This window comes from Diceros bicornis, chromosome 24, assembly GCF_020826845.1.
Source record: "Diceros bicornis minor isolate mBicDic1 chromosome 24, mDicBic1.mat.cur, whole genome shotgun sequence".
NCBI lineage: Eukaryota > Metazoa > Chordata > Mammalia > Perissodactyla > Rhinocerotidae > Diceros > Diceros bicornis.
In genome coordinates, this window is record NC_080763.1 from 46,829,169 (window position 1) to 46,856,017 (window position 26,849).

The window sequence follows — 26,849 nt, forward strand, 5'->3', positions numbered from 1 at the left end:
TGTGCCACCGGGCCGGCCCCTGGGGGTGTTTCTTGATAGCAGTTTTCTTGAAGGGGGTTTGCCCTGGGAGGTGGGGCATTGATGAGGGACTGGAGGACGGTTGTACTGGTGGGGAGCTCTGCCTTTGGAATCGCAGACTTTCCAGCTTCGTGTCTGAGGACAATTTACTTACATTCTTTACCTGAAAGACAAGGATCATAATAGTCATACCAACCCCCATAGGGTTGTCGTGAGGGTTAAATGTATGTATACCTAAAGTACTTAGCAGAATGCCTGTGGTGTGCTAAGTGTTGAGTAAACAACTGAGCAGAATACACAGGGGCGGGATGGAAAGTGACTTCTGTGTTTGGAGCGCAGGGACTGAGACTGTTGGGTGGGTGGTGAGAACTGGCTGTAGCGAACACTACCTAGCTCTGCCTGGGGCCAGGCCCAGCTCTAGTGCTTTATAGGCTTCAACTCGGTTAATCCTTCCAGCAACCCAGGCATGCCAGTGCTGCCCCGATTGACAGACAGGGAAACAGGTGCAGAGAAGTTAACCACCTTGCCCAAGATCACACAGCAAATAAGTGACTGGGTCAAGAGTCAGAAAAAATGGGTAGGAATAGAAAAATAGGTAGAGCCAAGTCACATAGAGGTTTGTTGGGGGGGGGTGAGGCTGATCATTCTCTAAGCAGTTGATGAATTGAAAGTTGGAAATGTTGACATGAATTTGATATAATATTTATTATAATTTGTAGAGGATGTTGGTGATGAAGGAGAAGAAGAAAAAGAATTCATTTCCTATAATATCAACATAGACATTCATTATGGAGTGAAGTCCAATAGGTGAGTAGTGTGAGTGTACCATTATCTTGGATTATAAACTTGTGAGAATTAAATGTAAGTCTTAATTGACTCAGACAAAGACAGTAAGGAAACACTCTGAAGATTTCTGCTCTTTAAATTCAGTATCTTATCTTTGATTTCATGTATTCAAATGAAGAGAATCTCCAAGTCAATGTAAATTCTAAAATATTTTTACTTTAATTGCCATGTCATGGCATCCATTTTAGGTTTGATCCATAATGTACTTAACATATCTAACAGTACTTTCAGATTATGTTCAGATTATATCTGAGTTTTCATTATCATAAATAACTAGTAAACATTCTTAGGTCTGATTCTTTTTAGGATAAATCCCTAAAGATAGCATTACTGGTTCAGATGCAATGCATTATAAAAGTTTTTAATGCATGTTACTGGATTTCCCAGCTTCCAGAAAGGTTGTGCCAATTTCACTCCAATAGACATATCGAAATTTACATATATAATTGTTATCATTGATTCTACATTGGCTTTTTAAAACTTTTTATTTTGAATAACTTCAGGCTTACAAAGGAGTTGCATGAATACGATACTGAACTCCTGGATATCAGTTAACATTTGCCACGTTGGCAAATTATCATTTTTTTCCTGAACTGTTTGAGAGTTGGTTATAGACAACCTGCCCCTTTATCCCTAAATACTTCTGTGTATTTCCTAAGAACAAGGACATTCTTGTTCATAACCTCATTCAAGGTATCTTGATATAATACCACTCTCTAGGTACAGTACATATTCAGATTGTCTCATTAATGCCCGTTAAAGTAATTCTTCCCAGATCCAGAATCCAATTCTGTCTTTTTCTCTATGTCAGCCTTTCTGTGTCTTTCATGACATTGACATTTTTGATAAGTACAGACCAGTGGCTTTATAGAACATTCTTCAATTGGGTTTGTCTGATGTTTCTCCATGATGAGATTCAGGTTGTATGTTTTTGGCAGGAATACTATTGTGACCTTGTTCCTTCTCAGTATGTCACATCAGGAAGCTTCATCGACTTTTTAGGATAATATGAAGAATTATGTATAAAGTACTGGCCTGGGAACTGGAAAGTTAAAGTATTGTTAATTTTCTTGAAGCTGTTAATTCAGCCACCTTTGAACACCTATTATGTATAAGAAATGGCAAAAAGAAGTAAAACCTGGTTTCTGTTCCCAAGAAGCTTGCGGTCTTTTTGGAGGAAGACTGGCAGATACATAACTAACTGTAATACTTGGCAAAATTTTAGAGGTGCAAGATACCAGGAAACATGGATATTTGGAGAGATATCTTCTGATTAGGGAAGGCACTGTGGAGGAAATAATGCTGGAACTGGGTTTTAGGGGCTACTTAGATTTTAGCAGGTAATATAGGCTTCTTAAGAAAGACGCAAAATCACATGATGTTTAGAGAATGGGACATCTAGCTTAAGTGGTGTCTTGGGGTGGGGAAGGAGGTGTGTACTAGAAGGTGAAACTGAAAGAGTTGGTTAGGCCAGGCTGTCGGGAGCCTGGGATGCCCTCTCTTGTCACCTTACCCTGTGGGTGACTTGTTTATTTAGGTCGATATGTGACTTAGTGCCATAAATGAATGGTACAAATTAGTATAAGACTAGGGGCCGGCCCCGTGGCTTAGCGGTTAAGTGCGCGCGCTCCGCTGCTGGCGGCCCTGGTTCGGATCCCGGGTGCGCACTGACGCACCGCTTCTCCGGCCATGCTGAGGCCGCGTCCCACATAAAGCAACTAGAAGGATGTGCAGCTATGACCAACTATCTACTGGGGCTTTGGGGAGAAAAAAAGGGATAAAAAAAGGAGGAGGATTGGCAATAGATGTTAGCTCAGGGCCAGTCTTCCTCAGCAAAAAGAGGAGGATTGGCATGGATGTTAGCTCAGTGCTGATCTTCCTCACACACACACAAAAAAAGTTAGTATAAGATCAGATTTAAGTACATCTTGGCTTGTAACTTGCAGTTGCTAGTTGCAGATCAGTTTTAGTGAGGCCAAGATTATGAACTCAACCCATTTACGAGGCAGATTAATTTTGCCTGGTTTCACAGTTGCATGCTATAATCTTAACCTTGATTTGATAGTTCTCACGTTAAGTGAGTAAAGAAAAATGAGCAGTATATTTCAGTATCAGAAAGTCAACAATTTATTCTATTAATATTATTTTTAAATTAAAACATTCAAATGAATTTTTAATTTGTATGCAACCCAAAGAAGACTATAGTTATTAAGACTGATTAGGAATGAGACTCTTTGTGCTAATTTCTTCTTTTCCTTTCCTTTAGCTTGGCATTCATTAAACGTACTCCAGTAATTGATGCAGACAAACCAGTATCTTCTCAGCTCCGAGTCCTCACGCTCAGTGAAGACTCACCGTATGAAACCTTGCATTCCTTCATTAGCAATGCAGTGGCTCCTTTTTTCAAGTCCTATATCAGAGAGTCGGGCAAAGCAGACAGGTAAAAACCATTTTTCCTTCGTTGGTTTGAATGTAATATTTCACTTACTGTTCACAAGACACTGTGGAAGATGATGTAAAATTCAGGAATTGGGGGGTAAAGCTAATAAACCGAGAGGATATAAATCTGTTGCATTAATTAAATATATATTATTAGTATTTGACAGACTTGAAATGTTGAATCTCTTTGGAGACCAATAGTGCGCTAAAATATAAGATATTTTTTGCCGTTTTAGGGATGGTGATAAAATGGCTCCTTCAGTTGAAAAAAAGATTGCAGAACTTGAAATGGGACTCCTTCACTTGCAGCAAAATATTGAAATTCCAGAGATCAGCCTGCCAATTCATCCGATTATTACAAATGTTGCAAAACAGTGTTATGAACGTGGAGAAAAGCCAAAAGTTACAGACTTTGGAGATAAGGTTGAAGACCCAACTTTTCTCAATCAGTTACAATCTGGAGTTAACCGCTGGATCCGAGAAATTCAAAAAGTAAGATCACAGTATTGAAAGTATCATGTAAAACACTTGACTTGCTAATATCTGTGAGAAAACTGGTCTGAGTTTCTGTCCATGAGGTAAATTCTGTTATGACTATTAGCAGTGCCTCCCCCTGGTCCTGGGAGTGCTCACTGGAGGACTAACATTGGCCCGGGTGGAATGGTCGGGGCACAGTGTGAGGCTGTTTAAATAGCAACCCTGAGAGAGTGTCAGTCTCAGCTGGCTCATACCTTTGATTTCAAGTTAAACAGCTTATAATTTACAGGGAAGGAAATCTAGTTGAAATATAAAAATTAAATTGTAATACATGTGTTTAGTTAATGGTACTTTTTTTACCTTTGTTTAAATAGTAATACTCTTGAATGTTATTTTATCTTTGCAGGTGACCAAACTTGATCGAGATCCTGCCTCAGGAACTGCCTTACAGGAAATTAGTTTTTGGCTAAACTTGGAACGTGCATTATACCGCATCCAGGAGAAACGCGAGAGCCCAGAAGTTCTCCTGACTCTGGACATCTTGAAACATGGCAAGCGTTTCCATGCCACTGTCAGTTTCGACACTGACACAGGTAAAAGCTAGAACTGATAATGTGGTTGATAAGTTGTGTTGTTGATCTGGATTGTGTGAGATCTTATTGATAATTTAGATAAAAATTAATAGGTGCGCCGTCTTTCCTGACTATTTCCTCTCTTGAATCTTGTCTCATCTTTCCCCCAGTTCTAGGTAATGAAAATGATTTTCCCACATACTTCCCTTTCCCTTCAAGCGTTTTGAGAGCATAAGCCAGTTAGTTTCTAGGCCTGAGTGTAGAGAGCCCTGGGAGTTTCCCGCCTGTTTCTCAGTTACTTGGTTCCTTGAGCAGGCTGCACTTTTTTAGTATAAAGTCAAGTGTGCTTTTGACCATCCAGGAAGATGGTTTAAGGTAAGCGGAAGTTATTTGCCCACAGGGCTGTGGAAGGAGAGCTAGTCAGTGCTTTCTCTTCCTCTTTTTACCTGCCCCTTTCTCCTGTTCTCTGCCCTCCTCCCTGTTGGGAAAAGTGGTCAAGATAAATTTAGTTTTCCGAGTGAGCAACAGCGTGGGTCATGTTGCGCTAGCACACACACGGCACACAATTGTTTGAACGACCAGGCCTGGTTGGGCATTTCTCTACAGCTCTCTGCCCACAAGAGATGTTAGAATGAGTAGTTAGGATGCAGTGGTTGTCATGTTCTTTTTCTTCCCCTTCAAAAAAGGTGTGGTGCCTACATTCTACATGTTAGAGGAAATTCCAGGCCGAAATCTTCCAGTTACTTTGATCACACTGCACACGTTACTTAGGTGTTCACTAATGTTGAAATGTATACCTTGAATTTTTTTTTTTCAATACCTCTGAAATCCTTATTTCTTTCCTAATACTTTTTTTCTTTATCTTATGGCAGAGGAAGTCAAAAAATAGACTAGGACCAAGGTGCTTGCATGATCCATGTCCATAACACACTCACCTGATTTGAACCATGGGTGTAAAATTTAAATTTTAGTCTTCTTAAGGGTGATAAAATTCTGGTTTTTCTAAACTTAATTGTTATTAGTAGAACATTTAGGTAACATAGAAAGCAAAAAAAGATGAAATCTGTGGGGCTACCACCCACAGCCTTTAGAGTATGTAGGAATTGACTGATATTCTTAAAAAAGCAAAAATGAGGGGCTGGCCTGGTGGCGCAGGCTTAAGTGCGCTCGCTTCTCTTTGACAGCCCAGGGTTCACAGGTTCAGATCCCGGGCATGCACTGACACACCGCTTGTCAAGGCATGCTGTCGCAGCATCTCATATAAAGTAGAGGAAGATGGGCACAGATGTTAGCCCAGGGCCAGTCTTCCTTAGGAAAAAAGAGGAGGATTGGCAACAGATGTTAGCTCAGGGCTGATCTTTCTCACCAAAAGAAAAAAAAAAAGCAAAAAGCAAAAATGAGACCACACTAGGATCATCCTGTTAATACATGTTCTTTTTTTTAGATATTTTCATAATATCATGAACAGTTTCTTTGTCACTAAATCTTTTGCAACATCAAATGTCCCATTGTGAGGTTAGGTTTTAGTTTACTTACCCAGTATTAAGCCTGTAAGGAATATCTGTCTAGTTGTTTTACTTTCCATAAAAACCATTGACTGTTTCTCTCTTAATCTAGGTCTAAAACAGGCTTTGGAAACTGTGAATGACTACAATCCTCTGATGAAAGATTTTCCTCTGAATGATTTGCTGTCTGCCACTGAGCTAGACAAAATAAGGCAGGCACTTGTTGCCATTTTCACCCATTTGAGAAAGATCCGAAACACAAAATATCCCATTCAGAGGGCACTGCGTTTAGTGGAGGCAATTTCAAGAGACTTGAGTTCTCAGTTACTCAAAGTATTGGGCACTAGAAAACTGATGCATGTTGCTTATGAAGAATTTGAAAAAGTAAGTTTTAATATCAGAAAACCAACCTCAGGGCATTGAGATGAAAATATACTTTAATAATAAACTTCTTTTCTTAAATTATATCCTAGGTTATGGTAGCATGCTTTGAAGTTTTCCAGACTTGGGATGATGAATATGAGAAACTTCAGGTGTTATTGAGAGACATTGTCAAAAGAAAAAGGGAGGAAAATCTGAAGATGGTGTGGCGAATCAACCCTGCTCACAGGAAGCTTCAGGCTCGCCTTGACCAGATGAGAAAATTTAGGCGCCAGCATGAACAGCTGAGAGCTGTCATTGTCAGGGTCCTGAGGCCACAGGTATGGTACACATTCTAAAAATTTGCACGTGCGTTGTTTTCATGACTCCCTCTTTTTTTTTTTTTTAATTTTATTTATTTATTTATTTTTCCACCAAAGTCCCAGTATATAGTTGTATGTCATAGCTGCACATCCTTCTAGTTGCTGTATGTGGGACGCAGCCTCAGCGTGGCCGGACAAGCGGTGCGTCGGTGCACGCCAGGGATCCGAACCCGGGCCACCAACAGCGGAGCGCGCGCACTTAACCGCTAAGCCACGGGGCCGGCCCTCCCTCTTTTTTTTAGAATTAGAATTAACTACTTGTTTCTGTTTTGCACTAAGTACTTTAACTCCATTTTCATCTTGTCACTGTCATCTTTAGATCTAGTGATTCGGTGTTATGTTGTTTCAATCCAAATCTTTAATGTTATCTATATCCATTCATCCTTCCCCCCAAATTACACGGACCCTAGAGCCAGACTTCCTGGGTTTTAAATGCTGATTCCACTATTTAATTAGCTGTGTGACTTACACACATTATTTAACCTTTTCCCTGGATTCCTCTGTAAAATGTGGATAATAATCATATATGCCTGAGATTTATTAAAAGAATTAGATGACTCCTTTTCTTTGTACAGCTTTTTTTCTCTTCTCACTTTTTTTTCACCAATGCTTTTCTTCCCTTAAAAAGTCCAGTCCAGGGGGGCTAGCCTAGTGGCCTAGTGGTTAAGGTCACACGCTCTGCTTCGGCTGCCTGGGGTTCGCAGGTTCAAATCCCAGGTGCAGACTGACGCATCGCTCATCAAGCCATGCTGGGGCGGCATCCCACATACGAAATAGAGAAAGATTGGCAACAGATGTTAGCTCAGGGCTAATCTTCCTCACACACACACAAAAAATCCAGTCCAGAAATATAAGGTGGATTGATATATATAGGTAGAGGAATTGATAAATGGGTAGGTATATAATAAAGCCAATAGATAGCAAATGTTAATTGGCTGAATGTTCCTTATGGACTCCAGCTGGGGATATATGGATGTTCAGTCTATAAGTCTTTCGACCCTCCTGTAGTTTGAAAATTTAGTAATAAAATGTTGGGGGCGGGATCCAATCTAGAAATCATGCCGTTTAGGAAGCTTCGTTCACTGATTAAGAGTGCCTACTATTTGGTGTTGAGTAAATTGTTAACAGTGAATCCTCTGCATCTTTTTACTTGGTGCAATACTGATTTTTGTGTACCTACATGTGTGTTTGTTGGTTTTAAATGTTAACCCTTTATTTTATACATGAGAAATTTGAGAATAGTGCTGATTCCTTCTAGCTTAGGGTTTCTTAACCCTTTTTTGCCATATCCCTCTTCTTGGATACCATTTTCTCTGTTTGTAAATCATGTGGTACACATCCTTTATATGAGTAAAATTTATAATAAACTTGTATTTGCATGCGTACATTCTCAGAATGTTTTTATTGCAGTGTTTAGTCTATTTACATTTAATATAATTATTGATATGCTTGGATTCAGATTTGCCATTTGCTATTTGTTCTCCACTTGTCTCATTTTTCTTGTTCCTTGGTTCCTTTTCTGCCTTTTTTTGTGTTACTTTTAGTATATCGTTTTAATTCCTCTGTAGACTTGTAGCCGTATTTCTTTGAATTTTCTTTTTTAATGATTACTCTAGGGATTACAATCTTCAATTTATCATGATATATTTAATACTGACTTCCAGTACCAGTATAGCTCTATTTCCTCCTGTCTGTCATATATACAACAGGGAAATATAGCTCTATTTCCTCCTGTCTGTCATATATACAACAGGGAAAATGTTGCTATTCTTGTCATATACATTACATCTATATATGTTATAAACCCAACAATACAGTATTATGTTTTGTTTTAAACAGTCATATACATTTTAGAAAAATTAGGAGAAGAAAAGTAATAATCTTTTACATTTGTCCACTTATTTACATTTCCCAGTTCTCTTCATTCCTTCCAGTGGATCTAAGTTACTCTCTGATGTCTTTTCCCTTTAGCCAAAAGAAATTCTTTTAGTATTTCTTGTTCCACAAGTCTGTGGCAACAGATTCGTTCATTTTTTGGTTATCAGGAAAAATATTTCACTTTCATATTTGAAGGATAATTTCACTGGATGTAGAATTCTGAATTGACAAGTTTTTTTTTCTTTTTAATCCTTTGGATGTCATTCCAGTGTCTTCTGTCCTCCAATGTTACTGATGAGAAGTCAGACAAAATCCTATCATTGTTCCTTTATATGTGATGTGTCATTTTTTTTATTGCTTTTAAGATTTTCTCTTCATCGTTTTAACTATGGTGTGTCTAGACGTAGTTTTCTTTGTCTTTACCCTACTTGGGATTCGTTGAACTTTTTGGCTGCCTAACTTAATGTTTCTTACCAAATTTGGGGAGTTTTCAGCCGTTATTTCTTCAAATCTATCTTCAAGTTCAGTGGTGCTTCTGTCATCTCAGATTTGTTCTTTGAGACCATCTAGTGAATTTTTTTTAAATTAAACCTTTGTACTTTTTAGCTTTAGAATTACCAGTGGTTTCTTTTTTATGTTTCCGTTTCTCTGAGATTCCGTATGTGTTCACTCATTTTTTGCATGTCGTCTTTTTATTTGAACATTTAAAAAAATTCTTTGAGTGTATTTATAATAGCTGCTTTGAAATCTTTTTTTGCTAAATCCATGATCTAGGCCCCAGTGGAGTCACTTTCTGTTGACTGCATTTTTTTCCCAGAGTATAGGTCACATTTGCATGTCTAGTACTTTTTTTGTTTCTTTACATAGTTAGTAATTTTATTGACAACTAGACATTGTGGATAATATGTGGAAACAGTATTGAATTCTGCCTTATTCTTCTGAGTGTTGGTTTTTTGTTTCAGTGAGCAGTCAGCTTGCCTGGGCTCATACTGAAAAGTTGAAGTCTGTCTGTCTCCTTGGTGTGTAGCCATCACCATCCCTGCTCAGTGTTGTTTGTTTGTATGTTTAAGCCTGGCTTCCCAGGGGCGGTCCCTCAGCGGCAGTAAGCCTGTGATTTGGACGGAGGGCATTCTTGGCAGCCTCAAGCCAGTAAGGCTTCCACCTCTGCTGCCTGAGCTGTGTGCAGGTTGAGGAACTCACTCAAAGGCACAGCCATTTGTGAATCTCCCCAGACTTTTCATTCTTTTAGGGCTCCCTGGTGCCTCCTATATGTGTATGTGATTTATAATCTTGGCCTTTCTCAGGCTTTCTCATTTCCAGAATCTCTCTTTTAAACTGATTGCTGTTCTGCTCCTTCCAGCAAAGCTGCAAGTTTTTACTGCCTGAGCTGGGGGATGGGAGCCTCTCCAGGCAAGAAGGCCATCAACTCAGTGTTCTTACCTGACGTGGTAGCACTTTGTCATGAGTAAACACGTCTCAAGTTGTGGACTGCCTTTGGTTGTTTGCCATTGTCCTGAAGTAGCTATTTTAAAAAATTTTTTCCAGTTTTCCCCTCACACTACAATTACCAGGAGTCTTCAGAATGTTTTAAATACATAAATTTAAATGCATAAAATATACAGTTTACAAAGAAACAGTTAACAATTTTGAAATTGTGATCTAGTAATCTATGTGCTTCTCCATGAACAAATAAAATAGCAAGATTTAGTGACAGGCCTAATACTATAATTTTGAATAACGATGAACATAAGATCTCAGGATATGTATGAGTGTAATGTGATGGGAAGTATTTATTGGTGACAAACTTGTGGAACCACAAACAACTGTGACTGTTGCGTACATTCATAATTGTAGGAAATGCTGAATTTTTTTTTTTTTTTTTGGTGAGGAAGATCAGCCCTGTGCTAACATCTGCCAATCCTCCTCTTTTTTTTTTTTTTTTTTTTTTGCTGAGGAAGACTGGCCCTGGGTAACATCCGTGCCCATCTTCCTCCACTTTATATGGGACGCCGCCACAGCATGGCTTGCGAAGCAGTGCATCAGTGCACGCCCGGGATCTGAACCGGCAAACCCCGGGCCACTGCAGCGGAGCGTGTGCACTTAACCGCTTGCGCCACCGGGCCGGCCCCAGGAAATGCTGAATTTTAGTTAGGTGTTTATAATTTCCCCCAAACCAGTTCCCAGATTGTGTGAGTTTCATCCAACACATCTGTGGCCCCCAAATCAAGACCCCTGCCTAGCTTTATAATTCTGTGGGAGTGTGGGCATGAGATGTGTGTGGAAGTCTAACACTTCCTGAGTTAAAGATCACGTGTTTGCTCTGTGCTCTTCTCCAGTAGTACGCAGGGAACTGAGTGGGGCTTTCTTCTCTGTTACTATAACACTTTATGTGTCCCTCTGTTGTGGTATTTACAGTAAGTGGTAACTTGTAAGGTGGTTATAATTTAAGGTTTTAAAAATCAAAAAGGAAGACTATTTATGAGTTTGTGTACTGAGTGTGTACGTAGCACTGCTGTGGATTACTGAGCTTTCCAATGCAATTTTAATCGTAGACTAAACATTGAAAAGGGAAGTACCTAAAACCCAGGTTTTAACACGTTATTTTAGCTTCTGAAGCAACGAAACTGCATTGTCAGATCTTTACAGTGCAGAGTTAAAATATACTCTATGGTATTTTACGTGGCTTTGTTGAGTTGTGGTTATGAAATGTTGGACTAAAAGTTAAAAACCTATATAGCTGACTGGTAATTTTGTGTGGTGTGTACTGCTGGTGTGCCACAAAATAAAAATCTTCATGTGGTAAACCTTTTTTGTTACAAATCCTTCTCTTCTAGGTCACAGCAGTAGCACAACAGAATCAAGGAGAGGTACCTGAACCCCAAGATATGAAAGTAGCTGAGGTTCTCTTTGATGCTGCTGATGCAAATGCTATTGAGGAAGTAAACCTTGCTTACGAGAATGTCAAGGAAGTGGACGGGCTAGATGTTTCCAAGGAAGGCACGGAAGCTTGGGAGGCTGCAATGAAGAGATATGATGAGAGAATTGACAGAGTGGAGACCCGCATCACTGCTCGCCTTCGAGATCAGCTGGGCACAGCCAAGAATGCTAACGAGATGTTTAGGATTTTCTCCAGGTTCAATGCACTGTTTGTCAGGCCTCACATCCGTGGGGCCATCCGTGAATATCAGACCCAGCTAATCCAACGTGTGAAAGATGACATTGAGTCTCTTCACGACAAGTTCAAGGTCCAGTACCCACAAAGTCAGGCATGTAAGATGAGCCATGTGCGTGATCTGCCGCCTGTGTCAGGGTCTATCATCTGGGCAAAACAGATCGACAGACAGCTGACCGCCTACATGAAGCGTGTGGAGGACGTCCTGGGCAAGGGATGGGAGAACCACGTGGAGGGGCAGAAGCTGAAGCAGGATGGAGACAGTTTCCGCATGAAGCTCAACACTCAAGAGATATTTGATGACTGGGCAAGGAAGGTGCAGCAGCGGAACCTCGGCGTCTCGGGGCGCATTTTCACCATTGAAAGTACTCGGGTTCGGGGCCGAAGTGGAAATGTACTTAAGCTAAAGGTTAACTTCCTTCCTGAGATTATCACACTTTCCAAAGAAGTTCGAAACCTCAAGTGGCTTGGTTTCCGCGTCCCACTGGCGATTGTGAACAAGGCTCATCAAGCAAACCAGCTCTATCCCTTTGCCATCTCACTGATTGAAAGTGTCCGAACTTACGAAAGGACCTGTGAAAAAGTGGAGGAGCGGAACACCATTTCACTTCTGGTAGCTGGCTTGAAAAAGGAAGTGCAGGCTCTGATTGCAGAGGGCATTGCATTGGTGTGGGAATCCTACAAACTTGATCCCTATGTACAACGCTTAGCAGAGACTGTCTTCAACTTCCAAGAAAAGGTGTGCTGTAATTTAGTCCTTGCGTGTCCCGGGAGTGAACTAAACACAGTAATAGCTAACTCAGAAGGCATGTGCATGATTGATATAGGATGAGGCCATGTGAGCTGAGAGGGAGAAGCAGCTGTTTTACTTCCCGGGCTGTTTGATGATGTTGGGGCTTTAGGGAGGCTGTTAAGTAACACCCTGAGTTTAGAAACCAATGGAGAGAAGGATGACACAGGAGTCTAACTGAGCGAAATGAGAGCTTTATTACTGATAAAGTTGCATGGAGAACAAGGCTCTAGATCTGCAGCCATGGCGCTTGATGTGGATCCACCCAGACCTGCCTCCTTCCCGGGCTCTAGTGCAGCTGCACAATGGTAGGCCTCCTGGCCCTGCACCTGCCGCTGCGCGCAGACCGAAGTGCATGCGTCTAGTGCCTTGGCTGGCTTCTGAGGACAGAGAAGGCGCTGAGCAGAGCCCATTTATTTTCTGCTCTCAGACCTACAATCACAGGTTGCCCTTCCCGTGAGCAGGAGGGAGTAAGGAGGAGAAACTGATAGTTTCCATACATTTCCCTTTCCTCTATGAAGACACGGGAATAGGGATAAGTGTTCTCACCCCAGCAAATAGGGTTAGCTATTTATGGAAGAACTTCTCTGCATCAAACATTTCTTAATTAATTAAGAAGAATGTACATAAAAATGAAGGAATAGAGTGAATGGGTGTTTTAAATATTAAATATACCTTCCTTTAGGTGGATGATCTGCTGATTATTGAAGAAAAAATAGACCTGGAAGTCCGTTCCTTGGAAACTTGTATGTATGATCATAAGACTTTCTCAGAGATCTTGAACAGAGTCCAGAAGGCCGTGGACGACTTAAATCTGCACTCCTATTCCAATTTGCCCATCTGGGTCAACAAGCTTGATATGGAGGTAAGGGCTGGGTTTATTATAGTGTTTTTCTTTTTTCTACTGTCAGCATAGGGGTGGACTCTGTTTCATAAGTTTACAGGCATACCTCGGAGATATGGCGGGTTCCATTCCAGACCACCAGCTAAAGCGAATATTACAATAAAGCTAATATCGCAATAAAGCTAATATCACAATAAAGCTAATATCACAATAAAGCGAGTCACACAAATTTTTTGGTTTTCCAGTGCATATAAAAGTTATGTTTACACTATACTGTACTCTATTAAATGTAAAATAGAGCCGGCCCCGTGGCTTAGCGGTTGGGTGCATGCGCTCCGATGCTGGCAGCCCGGGTTCGGATCCTGGGCTCGCACCGATGCACCGCTTCTCCGGCCATGCTGAGGCCGCGTCCCACATACAGCAACTGGAGGGATGTGCAACTATGATATACAACTATCTACTGGGGCTTTGGGGGGAAAAAAAAAATAGCACTATGTCTAAAAAAACAATGTACATCCCTCAATTAAAAAATTCAGTGAGCAAATGCTGTTGGAAAAATAGCACCAAAAGACTAGCTCGACACAAGGTTGCCATAAACCTTCAGTTGGTAAAAAACAAAAAAAAAAACGGCAGTGTCTGTGAAGCACAGTAAAACAAGGTATGCCTGTATGAGTTTGTGGCTGAACAGCATTTTCCCATAGATGCCATCAGTAATAGTCCAGTTTTCCCTCCAGAAATCCCATTTAACAACAGCGCTGAACTGTGATACCACTGGTACTCATGTTCGTTCCATGTTGGAGGCAGGGAGCTTTGAGGGAGGAGAAAGAGCCCTCTTTATTTTCTGGATATTTGACAACCTCCTATTTGCTCTTCCCTACACTTCTAATAATTTAGGTTGTCCTTCCTGGCCCTCCCCTCCAGGCATCCTTCTCTGACCACCCTGCCCCTCTCCACCACCCAATTTAAAAAGAAATACCCAGCAACAAAATACCTCTTATTTCTAATGTAGAGAACCTTGGTTCACCCCTGTAGAGGTGTGTGGGGAGAGGAAGGGCAAGTGTGCACATGTGTGCATGCGTGTGTTTGAAGCATCCTTACCGCTCCATATGGCTTTCTCATTGGTGAACATCAGAGAGTACATCTATGAACAGTCTCAGGAAGGAGGATATTTTATGGCAGAGGTCACTCAGTGGACAAGTGGTGGTTGGTCAGTTCCAAAGCTGTGGGTCACAGATTTTCTCTTTCCCTTTTAAAATGGATAAATAAGTTGCAGTGTATCCATGCAGTGGGACGCTAACAGAAAGTCAACAAATTCCACTCTTCAGAATCCACTAAAAGTCCCCAATTTTTCTCACAGTATCCCTCACAGCTGCCCTCACAGTGTACCCAGGGTGGTTGTGTGGCCCAAGGCAGACTCTTCACAAAGATGTACAGAGGTTCTAGTCGTAGGAGATTTACTTTTCTCTTTCGAGATCAGAGAGAAGACTTTCTTCTTTACTTGTTAAAAGAAAATGGTTTACTCTCCAAATTATAGTTTTCTAGGTTTATCTCTGAGGCTGCCAGGAAAATGCTTTTGTTTTGTAAATTTTCTGTTATATTAAACAAATATCCAGACCTTAACTGCATCTGCTGCATTTGCGTTAGTCTTCTTGTCACTTATAAGTCAGGAGGTTGGTGATTCAGTTAGCCCACAGCTGGAGAACGCAGCCTAATGGATTCGAGTTATATGAGGCTGTGCAAAAGGGACATGAGTGAAACTGAGAACAGAGTGAGATGCAGGGTTATAGTTAGTGACTGTTTATTTTTGACCTGAAACATCTGTCTTCTGTTTAACGTGCTCTGTGAGCTAACTTTTGGAAGAAACACTGATCTTCGCCACTACCTTCTTTATAGATTGAAAGAATATTGGGTGTTCGCCTACAAGCTGGCCTAAGAGCTTGGACCCAGGTGCTTCTTGGACAAGCAGAAGATAAAGCAGAAGTTGACATGGATACGGATGCACCACAAGTCAGTCACAAGCCTGGTGGAGAGCCCAAGATCAAAGTGAGTGTTTCCTATGCTAGGAAATAAAAAAAATTCTCCCCTTAAAAAGTACCAGGGACAAAGCCACTTTACAGTGGGGACAACTGGCAGACACCACCTTACCCAGGTGATCAAGGTCAGTGTCACCGTGGTGTTGTGTGTACGATGTGATGAGAAGAACGCTTCACCTCTGTGGTCTCTGCCCAGATCTCCCAGCCTCATTCTAACCATGAGAAAAACATCAGACAAACCCAGATTGAGAGTCGTTCTACAAAACACCTGAGCAGTACTATTCCAAAGTGTCAAGGTCATGAGAGAAAGAAAGAAAAACTGAGAAAATGTCACAGATTGGAGGGGATTAAGGAGATGTGACACTTGGTGTCCTGGATTAGATGCTGGGAAATCTGACTAATGTCTATATTTAGTTACTAGCATTGTGCCAGTGTTCATTTCTTTGTTTTGATAATTGTACCACGTTAGATGTTAACATCAGAGGAAGCTGGTGAAGGGTATATGGAAACTTCATACTTTCTTTGTAATTCTCCTATAAGTCTAAGATAATTTCAAAGACAGAAGTTTTTTAAAAATGCAAAATAAATTTTAGAAGAAAACCTACGGTGGAAAAACAAGTCTCTGCTTACGGAGCAAACGTAAGAAATCATTTCAAGAACTGAATATAATCTACAAGTAAAAGTTCAGACTGTGGCACTAAAATGTAACTTTTCACCAAAATCTAAATTGAAGTCTCATGGAAGACTGCAGTAGCACAGTGGTCAATACATTGGACAGCAGTCTTCATCTCCAAGCCACCTAGTTGCCATTTCTGTGAAGGGGAGTGGTCAACGGGAGCTTAGTAAGCCTTCTAGAAAATTCAGTAATTCTGTTAATTCAAACTCTGCAAATAGGTCCTGTCTCCTGACGTGGGCAGTGATTATAAAGGTGTCCACTTTACAGAAATTCATTAAGCCAGACATTTGTTTTATGTAGTTTACAGTATTTGTGTTACATTTATTAATAAAAAAAGTCTCATAAAACAGAAGCCCAAGAGAACTGTGCAAATAAAAACTTTGATCTGGGAGAAACAATTGGCTTTTTTTGTTTCTACCCAGACTTTACCTTTTCATTTTTTTCTCTTAATGCTTGAAAAATGTTTTCACTTTCGAGTATTACAGATATTCATCCCCAGAGCATACTTTTTTAAATACTGAGATGCAGAAAAGCAAGTGAGTGGGTCTACGTTGACACAATTCTGTGGTGGAGACTGAGTTGGAATTCCTGGTTAGTTTAAAGCACCAGCAGGTGGCAGAGACTTAGCTCGACTTGTAAACCTACATCAGTGCGGCATGTCTGCCAGCTACCGCCAGCCTCATGTCACTGGTCTCTCGGATCTGAAAGTCATCATGTCGAGAGATCATCATGCGCATCAAATCAGATGGGACTTCACTGAGCACCTGTTGTGTGTTTTACACCCAGGCTCGGGGGACTCAGGAGGAACCTAAGCGGTGCCTGCCCTCTGACTTCTTAAAATCCTTTGGGGAGGGCCACAGACCACAAACATGAAATTGCAGAAGACCGTGTCTAATAATAAAGTAATAGACCTTGTGGTTTAGACTGAAGTAGTTTAATAATTTAGAGAAAGTGTTATATATCAAAACCATTTTATTGAAATAGGTTGCTGAGTAAGAGATGAAATCTTTCTTTTACAGAATGTCGTTCATGAGCTAAGAATAACCAATCAGGTCATCTATTTGAATCCGCCAATTGAAGAGTGCAGGTACAAGCTGTATCAGGAGATGTTTGCCTGGAAGATGGTTGTGCTGTCTCTCCCCAGGATCCAGAGTCAGAGATACCAGGTGAGCCTTCCAGGGACTCACAGCATGACCAGGCCTCCTCTAGGCTCTGGGACACCACCTCTCCACTATGCATCTTTAAACAAACTTGTGACGAGTCTTCAAACTCCAGGCCACAGGCTCAGCATTCTAAGGGAAAGCAAGAGGAAGCTTGATGTGACCTCACATTTTTTTTCCAATAGTTACTTTTCCAAATAGTTGTGTTTGCAGCTTTGGTCTCAGTAGTGTCTTAGAAATACCCTCCATGAACTTCTTTGGGAATTTTAATTCGTGCTTTTTTCCCCTCTCTTTATTGTGGAAATTTGCAAATGTACGCAAAAGTAAAAGGAGTCTCACGAGCTCACAGCACCCAGTTTTATTTATCGACATGTGGCCAATTTTGTTTAATTTATAGTCCTTTCCCCACCCCCACCACCAGATTAGTGTAAAGCATATCCAAGATATAATGTACTTGGATTAATGTACTTCTAGAGCAAGGGGAAAACTCAAAAGACCATTTAGTCCCTGACCACTAGGCAATATTACTGCTAAACAGGACCAGTGGTTTTCAAATAAAACATTTCTGCAAACTCTGTTAAAACAGGCTCTTCTGGAAAGGAATGATCCTATTAGGAAATATCTCTCTTTTAACTATGAACATAAGCTCAGTTCTTTTCAGGTTTTTTTCAAGGTAGCAGCCACCTATAGACTTTCAGTCTTGGCAATGCTTAGCCAAAAACTTGGCAATGTCCAGCTAATCAGAACTGATGTGTGAGTACTGGTTCCTGCCCCTCAAGGAGTCTATTTGCAATCTTGAGGATGTTTCCTGTCATATTTCTCCGGCTTTTAACCAGCTGTGTTTCTATTTGCATTGTTCTCTTGTTTATCTCCAAATTTAACAAACTGAAGCCAGCCGCTCTTGTGCACAGGATCCCGTTCCCTCTCACTGTGTTGCTCAGCAATTCTTCCCTCTCTTCTGAGTCTTCCTGTCAGAAAGTAAACTTGACCCCTGTTCCCCTCTAGCCATCTTATTTCTCTGCTCCTCTTGGTAGCAAACGTGGAGAGTTGTCTGCAGGGCTGCTCCAGGGCCCCTTCCCCTCAGGCTGTGCCCACTGCTCAGCCAGCGCTGTCTGCTCACCATTACCGGGGCTCCACCCTGCTGGTGTGGTGGGCTTCTCAGCCCTTGAGAATGTTAGCTGCAGGATTTGGCAGGGGTGCGCACGCCCTCCTCCTTGATAACACATTTTTTTGCTCAGCTCTCCTGATTTTCCTGCCACCTCGCTGGTCAGTCTCCTTTATTGGTTCCTCTTTTGTTCTCCCTCTTCCCAGCCTCTAAATGTTCAGTGTTTACCCAGCCACGCACTCTCTCCGTGTCTTGTCCAGGCTGTCAACTTTAAATATCAGCTGTTTGCTGACAACTCTGTGTTCATGTCTCCAGCCTGGCCTTTATCCTGAACTCCAGACCTGTCTATCCAGCTGCCTCCTTGGCATCTCCACGTGACTGTCTCATAGACGTGTCAAACTGGACATGTCTCTCCAATCCCCCTCCCTCAAATTTGCAACTCCCCCAGTCTTTCCTTTCCCGTCCTTCAACCCACTCAAGCCAAAAATCGTGGCATCATCCTTGACTCCCATTGTCTCTATCTTCAAAATTAACCCAATCTATTTCTTACTATATGGATTGCTACCACCCCTGCCCAATGGTACCATCATCTTTCACTTGAATTGTTAAAGTTCCCTCCTCTGCATCTGCCTTTGCTCCTTAAAATCTATGTTCAACACAGCAGCCAGAGTAAGTCTTAAATTGTATGTCAGTCCTGACACTGCTCTTTTCAGAGCCCGTTAACGGCTTCTCGTCTCACTCAGCGTGAAAGCCCACGTCCCACAGTGGCTTGCTGGGCCCCACGGGATATGCTGCTTGTGGCCTCTCTGACTTCAGCTCCTGCTTCTCCCTCACTGGCTCTGCCCTGGCCACACTGGACTCCTGGTCTCCTCAAACATGCCAGGCAGGGGCCGGCCCGGTGGCACAAATGGTTAAGTGCACGCGCTCTGCTGCAGCGGCCCGGGGTTCATCGGTTTGGATCCCGGGTGCGTACCGACACACTGCTTGGCAAGCTATGCTGTGGTGGCGTCTCATATAAAGTGGAGGAAGATGGGCACGGATGTTAGCCCAGGGCTGATCTCCTCACAAAAAAAAAAAAAAACATGCCAGGCAGACTCTTGCCCCTGGGCCTTTGCACTTGCTGATCTCTGTGCTTGGAATCCCTGGTAGCTGATATTCACATGGCTCCCTCCCTCCCCTCCTCTTGGTCTCTGCTCAAATGTCATCTCCTCAGTGAGGCCTTTGCCGACCTCTCTATTTAAAATACAGCCTCTTCCACCCGCCACTCCCTAATACTCGAAAGGAGTTTTCTCTGTAGTACTTCTCACCATCTGACATTCTATATGTTTTGCTTTTTCCTTAATTGTCTCTCTCCTCCCATAGAATGTAAGTCTGTGAGCAGAGATTTTTGTCTGTTTATTGTACCTACAAAGGTGCCTGGCATATAACAGGCACTCAAATCGTTGAAATGAATGAATGACTGAGTCATCAGTTCCATCATCCGCGTTGGTGTAAATACTTGGTCATGGTAATCTCACGTTCTGTTAGACATGGCCTTAGTCTTCCCCTCTCAGAGGAGAGTTAAGCCCTGCGAGGCCTCTGCTCCGTAGACTCCGTGTGCTCTTTAACTGGTTTTGCATTGTGCCATTAGTGACACCACATTTTCCAGCTTGTGGTTGATCTGATATTCCTTTTGTTGGTTTGATGAGTTAAATAGAAGTAGGCTTCTGGTTACTTGTGACTGGCGTGAGTAGACGTTATCCCTTAACTGCCATTTTTATCGTGAGCTGTTCTGTCAGTTCATTTAATTAAGTGAAAGGTGACTCTGAGGTTAACCTTTTTGAACAAACTACTTGTGTTCACTTCCGGCGTTGTTTGGTAGGTGGGCGTACATTACGAGTTAACTGAAGAGGAGAAGTTCTATCGGAATGCTCTAACACGGATGCCGGATGGCCCCGTTGCCCTGGAGGAGTCCTATTCTGCAGTCATGGGCATTGTCACTGAAGTCGAGCAGTATGTCAAGGTGAGAAGCTTCTGAATTCATTCAAATATGTTGTATAGTCTATTTTAGACACTTAGGAGTATGAGATACAGTGAACATAGAGCTAAAAGGTCTTGACTATGTGTAATATGATTCACTAGATAACATTTGCTTTTTTTTTTTTTGGTGAGGAAGATCAGCCCTGAGCTAACATCCATGCCAGTCCTCTTTTTGCTGAGGAAGACTGGCCCTGGGCTAACATCCGTGCCGTGCCTATCTTCCTCCACTTTATATGGGACACCACCATAGCATGGCCTGACAAGCGATGCATAGGTGCACGCCCGGGATCCGAACCCAGGCCGCCAGCAGTGGAGCGCACACACTTAACCGCTACGCCACGGGGCCAGCCCCACCACGTTTGCTTATTTTAAAGCAAGAGTGAATGAATAGTAGGACAGATCATCTGGGATATTAACTATTGTTTTGGAGAACAGTACATTTTATTCTTTTTTGATATGAGAATTTTGAGAATTTGAAGTGAGAATTTTTCTAATGGTGATGAGAGAACATGAACCTTTTTAACAGAATATGCAAATACATATTAATTTTCTACAAAACGAAAGGCCAAACTATATTATTTAACTACGTTTTTCATATGCAGGTTTGGCTTCAGTATCAGTGCTTATGGGATATGCAAGCTGAAAACATCTACAACAGACTTGGGGAAGATCTCAACAAATGGCAAGCTCTCTTGGTTCAGATAAGGAAGGCCAGGGGGACTTTTGACAATGCGGAAACCAAGAAAGAGTTTGGACCAGTGGTTATAGATTACGGCAAGGTGAGCTCTGCTGCTTTATTGAAAGACGTCGAGGTAGCAATACAGGCAGCATGTCTGTTTGACTATAATGAAGTTGAAGTGTAAACACTCCAGCGTGAAAGAACTGATGATCTGTCGTGTGCTCGTTCACCTGCAGGTACAATCTAAGGTGAACTTGAAGTACGACTCCTGGCATAAGGAGGTTCTCAGCAAATTTGGGCAGATGCTCGGATCCAACATGACAGAATTCCATTCCCAGATTTCAAAGGTGAGGAGGCAGGATTCTGCCGGCACAACTAGTCTACTGGTAAACCTTGGCTCTGTGTTAAAATTCTCTGCTCTCTTTGAACAGTCTCGCCAGGAATTGGAGCAGCACTCGGTGGACACGGCCAGCACCTCTGACGCGGTGACCTTCATCACCTACGTGCAGTCTTTGAAACGGAAGATCAAGCAGTTTGAAAAACAAGTTGAGGTGAGCTCTATGAAGGGTTAAAATTCTCACCATCAGCCCTGTAGGCACTGTTTCTCAGGTACAGTCCGTAGATCCTCTAATCGTACCCACCTGCTGTGCTTGTTCCAGTGCATCCTGGGAATCTGCATTTTAAAAGGCTCTGCAGGTGATTCTTAGGCACATCAAGGTTTGAGAACCACTGCTTTTTGTCTTTTGAAGTATTTTACTTTAGTTGTTGATCTTCAAGTTGTCAGACTTGAATTTCCTTTTTATGATTTGCGATGAGGGAGTGAAACACAGCTCCATTGTACGTAGCTCCTATTCAGGGCCATCTGGTCTATAATAACTAGTTCACAATAACTGGACTAGCTGTGGCAGGCTCTCGGATGTGCTGCGTTCTGACCATGGTACTCTCAGGATGGAAGGTTTCTGGAGAAGAGCAAATGTATTGATGTTATGTGTTCTGTAGCCACAGAGTGTCTTCCCTTTTGTGGGAATTTGACAGTAGTTTCTATTATTGTTATAGAAGAAATAATTCAGTTTATTTTTTAACTCTCCAAGCTCTACCGCAATGGTCAGCGCTTGCTGGAAAAGCAGAGGTTCCAGTTCCCGCCTTCCTGGCTCTATATTGACAACATCGAGGGAGAGTGGGGGGCCTTCAATGACATCATGCGGCGGAAAGACTCTGCCATTCAGCAGCAGGTGGCAAACCTGCAAATGAAGATCGTGCAGGAGGACCGAGCTGTGGAAAGCCGCACCACTGACCTGCTGACAGACTGGGAGAAAACAAAGCCTGTCACGGTGAGTCTCGCCCCACTGTGCACCAGGAGTTTCTCCTAAACCAGCAGTGCAGTGTGGTGTCTTTTGTTTCCAATGTAAAAGGCCTTGCTGTGGCTTAGCTTTCCAAGAAAGAAAGTTTTTCCTTTTTGTAATTAAAACAGCAGTACTTACAGATAGTGTATTTGAAAATATGAAAGCCGACTTAGACCTCTTTTACCCAGAACCCTTTGTGACAATTGAAATTTAGTCAGGAGATGGTTTTTAAAATTAAAGTTTTTCCTTTCTTAAGTTATTCTCTTAAACATGCTCAAAAATTAGACTTCAGTTTCTCATGGACACAGGAAGCCTCACGCTGCGGCTGCTGCTCTGTGCTGTGCGGAGGCAGGCTCTGTCATCGTCGCTGCAGTTATTAAACCTTTCTGCACCCAGGACTTGCCACAGCCAGTCTTCTTGGTTCATTCAAGTATTTCTGGAGCACCGACTGTGTTCTAAGCAGTGGGATACAGGAGTGAACAGAGAAGACAGGAGCCCCTACTCTCGTGGAGTTATACTCCATGATAAAAGATGAACAAGGAAAATGTGTATTTTGAGTCAGATGGTGATATGTGCTGTGGGGAAGAGTGAGGAGGGCCGGGAGGAAGAAGGGTGTTAGTGGTTTACTGTTCTGTCAGGAAGGCCGCAGGGAAGGTGACATTGAAGTGGAGACCTGAAGGAGGGGGCTGGCGGGTCATGCACATGGCCAGAGGGAGCGTTGAGGCAAAGGGGACAGAGAGCGGAAGGCTCAAGCAAGTAGAGAACAGCATACTTGGTTTAGTGGGGCAGAATTCAAATTGTATTTATTGAGACTTACATATAAACATAGACAAAAGAAAAAGGGGAAGGATGTTAAAGTACTCTGAATGTTAATCTGGTTTCCTGTTGCGGGATGTAAGTTTCCATACCAGGCCCTGTGGCAGATTTAGCCTCCCACGATCAACTGGTCAGGGCTCCGTCGTGCTCTCAGTCCTGTCTGTGCTGCAGGGCCCAAAGGTCTTACTTTGTGTTTAATTTTGCTTTTAGACCCCTGTTTTAAGAAGGTCTCGATTTTACTAATGTCACTACCGTGGGTTATGCAGAATGCTGGCTCTAGCAGGGGAGTGAGTACTGATTAATAGGCAAGATTCTGATCACCAAAATTGAGTCTCTCTCATTACCTCACCTAGCTAGTAATGTGTTTTATTTGAAATTTTACTTGCTATTTTGCTTTGGTAGAAAACTGTGAGGTTTTATGTAGTCATTATCGCAAGTTGTTAACATGGAAAGGAAGTCTGTAAACAGTGTTAATGCTGACGTAGAGGCCATCTCCAGTGAGAACAGTGCTTCATTTCTCATTCTTCTCTCAGTAACTGATGTAACAACTGTGTATATCAGGGAGGGTGTGGCTGGCAGCCCACAAGAGCCTTGTCCCCTTGGATCAGGAGTGTCCCACTCCAGGCCCAGGTCTGCCCTGACTCGTCTCTTCCTATCCCAAGATTTTTAGTGAGACAGTGACTGAGTTCAAGAGGTGTTCCATCTTTCTTATTTATATTTTTATTATGTCAAGATATGGAAGTGAAAGTTCCGTTCAGTAATGTATACAAATCATAAGTGTACATCTTGTTAGATGTTTACAAATGTTGATATATTCAAGGAATCACACATTTCCAGAAGCCCAGCAGGTTCCCTCCCCAACCTCAGGGCCAAAGTATTCATCTCTCCCGAGACCTGGCACTGCAATTCTCTGCGCTTTGCCTGCTTTCAGGGCAATCTTCGCCCAGAGGAGGCACTTCAGGCTCTCACCATATATGAAGGGAAGTTTGGCAGACTGAAGGATGACCGAGAAAAGTGTGCCAAGGCCAAGGAGGCGCTGGAATTGACAGATACAGGGCTTCTCAGCGGCAGCGAAGAGCGAGTCCAGGTATGAACCCCACTAGTTGGGGAGACAGGGACGTGGCTCCTCGTCCTGACTCTGCCTTTGACCTGGGCCATCTCAAGGGCCCTGCCTGATTGAGTTGATTTCTGTTTCCCAAGTTTAACTGCTTTACTGTTCTTAATCACAGGTGGCCTTAGAAGAATTACAGGACCTCAAAGGTGTTTGGTCAGAACTTTCTAAGGTCTGGGAGCAAATCGATCAGATGAAGGAGCAACCATGGGTTTCAGTACAGCCTCGAAAGGTACGTCAAGTTAAAATGGACATTTCTGTATATCTTCATGTATTAACGGTTATAGACTTAGAAACTTGGCAAACAAGGAACTTTATTGTAAGTTCACAAAATGTCACTTAATGTCCTGCATGTCATTTTACATTATTCATCCAGACTAATGTAAAATTTCTTTTAAACCCATTTTAAAAAATATTTTGCCGTGCCGGCCCCGTGGCTTAGCGGTTAAGTGCGCGTGCTCCGCTGCTGGTGGCCCGGGTTCGGATCCCGGGCGCGCACCAACGCACCGCTTCTCTGGCCATGCTGAGGCCGCGTCCCATGTGCAGCAACTAGAAGGATGTGCAGCTATGACATAACAACTATCTACTGGGGCTTTGGGGGAAAAGAATAAATAAATAAAAATTAAAAAAAAAAAAAAAGAAATAAAAAAATATTTTGCCATTTAAAGGAGTGTTGGCAAACTGAATATCATCTTGCGTTTCTCTTGACAGCTGCGACAAAATTTGGATGGCCTCTTGAATCAGCTGAAAAACTTCCCCGCACGATTACGGCAGTATGCGTCCTATGAGTTTGTCCAGAGGCTTCTGAAAGGTTACCTGAAGGTAGGTGACTTGGTGCTGCAGTCATGGATGTCCATTAGAAACACAGCTGCATAGGTAACTTTGCGTACTCTCTCCACAGATAAATATGTTGGTGATCGAGTTGAAATCTGAAGCACTTAAAGATCGCCATTGGAAACAGTTGATGAAAAGGCTTCATGTCAATTGGGTTGTTTCTGAGCTAACCCTTGGCCAAATCTGGGACGTTGACTTGCAGAAAAATGAAGCTGTTGTCAAGGATGTGCTGCTTGTGGCACAAGGAGAGATGGCTTTGGAAGAATTTTTGAAGCAGGTAACTAAATTAGACTGAGCCACTTTTATGTCATTTTTCAGGCTGTAACATAGATCTGACTGTGTAAAAAAACAGCCTCATCTGTGGTCCTTTTTGTCCCCATAACACTTAGTTGCTGTGCAGCTGGTGAATGCCCACATATTGATAACACGCCTCTTTCTGATTTCCATTCAGATAAGAGAAGTATGGAATACTTATGAGTTAGACTTGGTTAACTATCAGAACAAGTGTCGCTTGATCCGCGGCTGGGATGACCTCTTCAACAAGGTCAAGGAGCACATCAACAGTGTCTCCGCCATGAAGCTCTCCCCGTACTACAAGGTACCGTTGGTGGGGCCACTCCCTCCCTGATCAGAGTGTTCTCCTGCACTTTCCTTGTAATAATACTTTTTGACTCACCGTTATCAGATGCCTGGTTTTTAAAATGAGTCAAATAACTTGATGGGATCTTAATCTGCATTTTTATTGAGTTTTGGCATATCTATGAATAAAAAGTTCAGTGGTTGGGCTCTCCTTCCATCTGCCCATTAGGTGTTTGAAGAGGATGCCCTGAGCTGGGAAGACAAACTGAATCGGATCATGGCTCTGTTTGACGTGTGGATCGACGTGCAGAGGCGGTGGGTCTACCTGGAAGGCATCTTTACGGGCAGTGCGGATATCAAGCACCTGCTGCCAGTGGAAACCCAGCGGTTCCAGAGGTATGGCCTCTAGCCAGGGAGCTGAAGAGCTGAAGATTAGATATGGCTGGTAACCACTCTTTACACAAGAGCTAACGTCGGTCTTCATTTGATTTGTAGTATCAGCACGGAGTTTCTGGCTCTAATGAAAAAAGTATCCAAGTCTCCCCTTGTTATGGATGTTCTGAACATCCAGGGGGTGCAGAGGTCTCTGGAGAGATTGGCAGACCTGCTAGGAAAGATCCAGAAAGCACTGGGAGAATACCTGGAGAGAGAGCGGTCGTCTTTCCCCAGGTAAGGGAGTTATGAGATCGCTGACTTGAGCTGAAAGGAAGTTCAGTCTCGGCTGTGCTTTCCTCCAGCCCTCCTCTCCCCTTCTGGGCGCCTGTGTTGGTCACTTTTGACATCAACAGTTTTGTTACCAGTGGTCCATTTAATGAATACCATTTCCCTTTCATGCATTAATTCCTAATTATAATGAATAATCCTTAGTTTTTTACCTTGGATGTGTTTATTAAGCCTCATTTAAACTATCATCCACCCTCCCAGGCAGCTTCCATCTCTTAAATATTTAGCTCTGGTTATTTTCTAAGTGACATCTCTTCCTTTCTGAATAGTTTGCTTAGTGTGAATCAAACAGATTTTTAAAAAAATGAATTTGTGAAGTAAGGCTAATGATGTGAAATCCGTTGAATTCTGCAGTATTTCATTAGATAAGTGTGTATCTTTTGCTGAAGGCTGGAAGAAATGTGAATGTAATCTGAGTTCAGGCTGGAGATTGTCCACCACCATCCACATCCACCTTCCCTTCCTACAATTTGAAGTTTTGCCTTGA

At 42.4% G+C, this 26,849-nt stretch overlaps 1 protein-coding gene across 1 annotated transcript in view; it reads left to right on the forward strand.

The window, feature by feature from the left end:
• The window catches only part of DYNC1H1 (dynein cytoplasmic 1 heavy chain 1), a 74,387-nt gene that overhangs the window by 7,842 nt on the left and 39,696 nt on the right, over nt 1–26,849 (forward strand). Inside the window, exons 2-23 of the mRNA XM_058567724.1 lie at nt 738–825; nt 3,131–3,304; nt 3,540–3,795; nt 4,187–4,373; nt 5,970–6,241; nt 6,331–6,558; nt 11,313–12,389; nt 13,126–13,305; nt 15,178–15,327; nt 17,013–17,159; nt 20,120–20,260; nt 20,880–21,056; nt 21,193–21,303; nt 21,388–21,507; nt 22,048–22,287; nt 24,047–24,202; nt 24,345–24,458; nt 24,938–25,048; nt 25,128–25,337; nt 25,512–25,658; nt 25,869–26,035; nt 26,135–26,308. Of these exons, the coding sequence (XP_058423707.1) occupies nt 738–825; nt 3,131–3,304; nt 3,540–3,795; nt 4,187–4,373; nt 5,970–6,241; nt 6,331–6,558; nt 11,313–12,389; nt 13,126–13,305; nt 15,178–15,327; nt 17,013–17,159; nt 20,120–20,260; nt 20,880–21,056; nt 21,193–21,303; nt 21,388–21,507; nt 22,048–22,287; nt 24,047–24,202; nt 24,345–24,458; nt 24,938–25,048; nt 25,128–25,337; nt 25,512–25,658; nt 25,869–26,035; nt 26,135–26,308 (4,627 nt within the window). The remainder of the gene's footprint in view (nt 1–737; nt 826–3,130; nt 3,305–3,539; nt 3,796–4,186; nt 4,374–5,969; nt 6,242–6,330; nt 6,559–11,312; nt 12,390–13,125; nt 13,306–15,177; nt 15,328–17,012; nt 17,160–20,119; nt 20,261–20,879; nt 21,057–21,192; nt 21,304–21,387; nt 21,508–22,047; nt 22,288–24,046; nt 24,203–24,344; nt 24,459–24,937; nt 25,049–25,127; nt 25,338–25,511; nt 25,659–25,868; nt 26,036–26,134; nt 26,309–26,849) is intronic.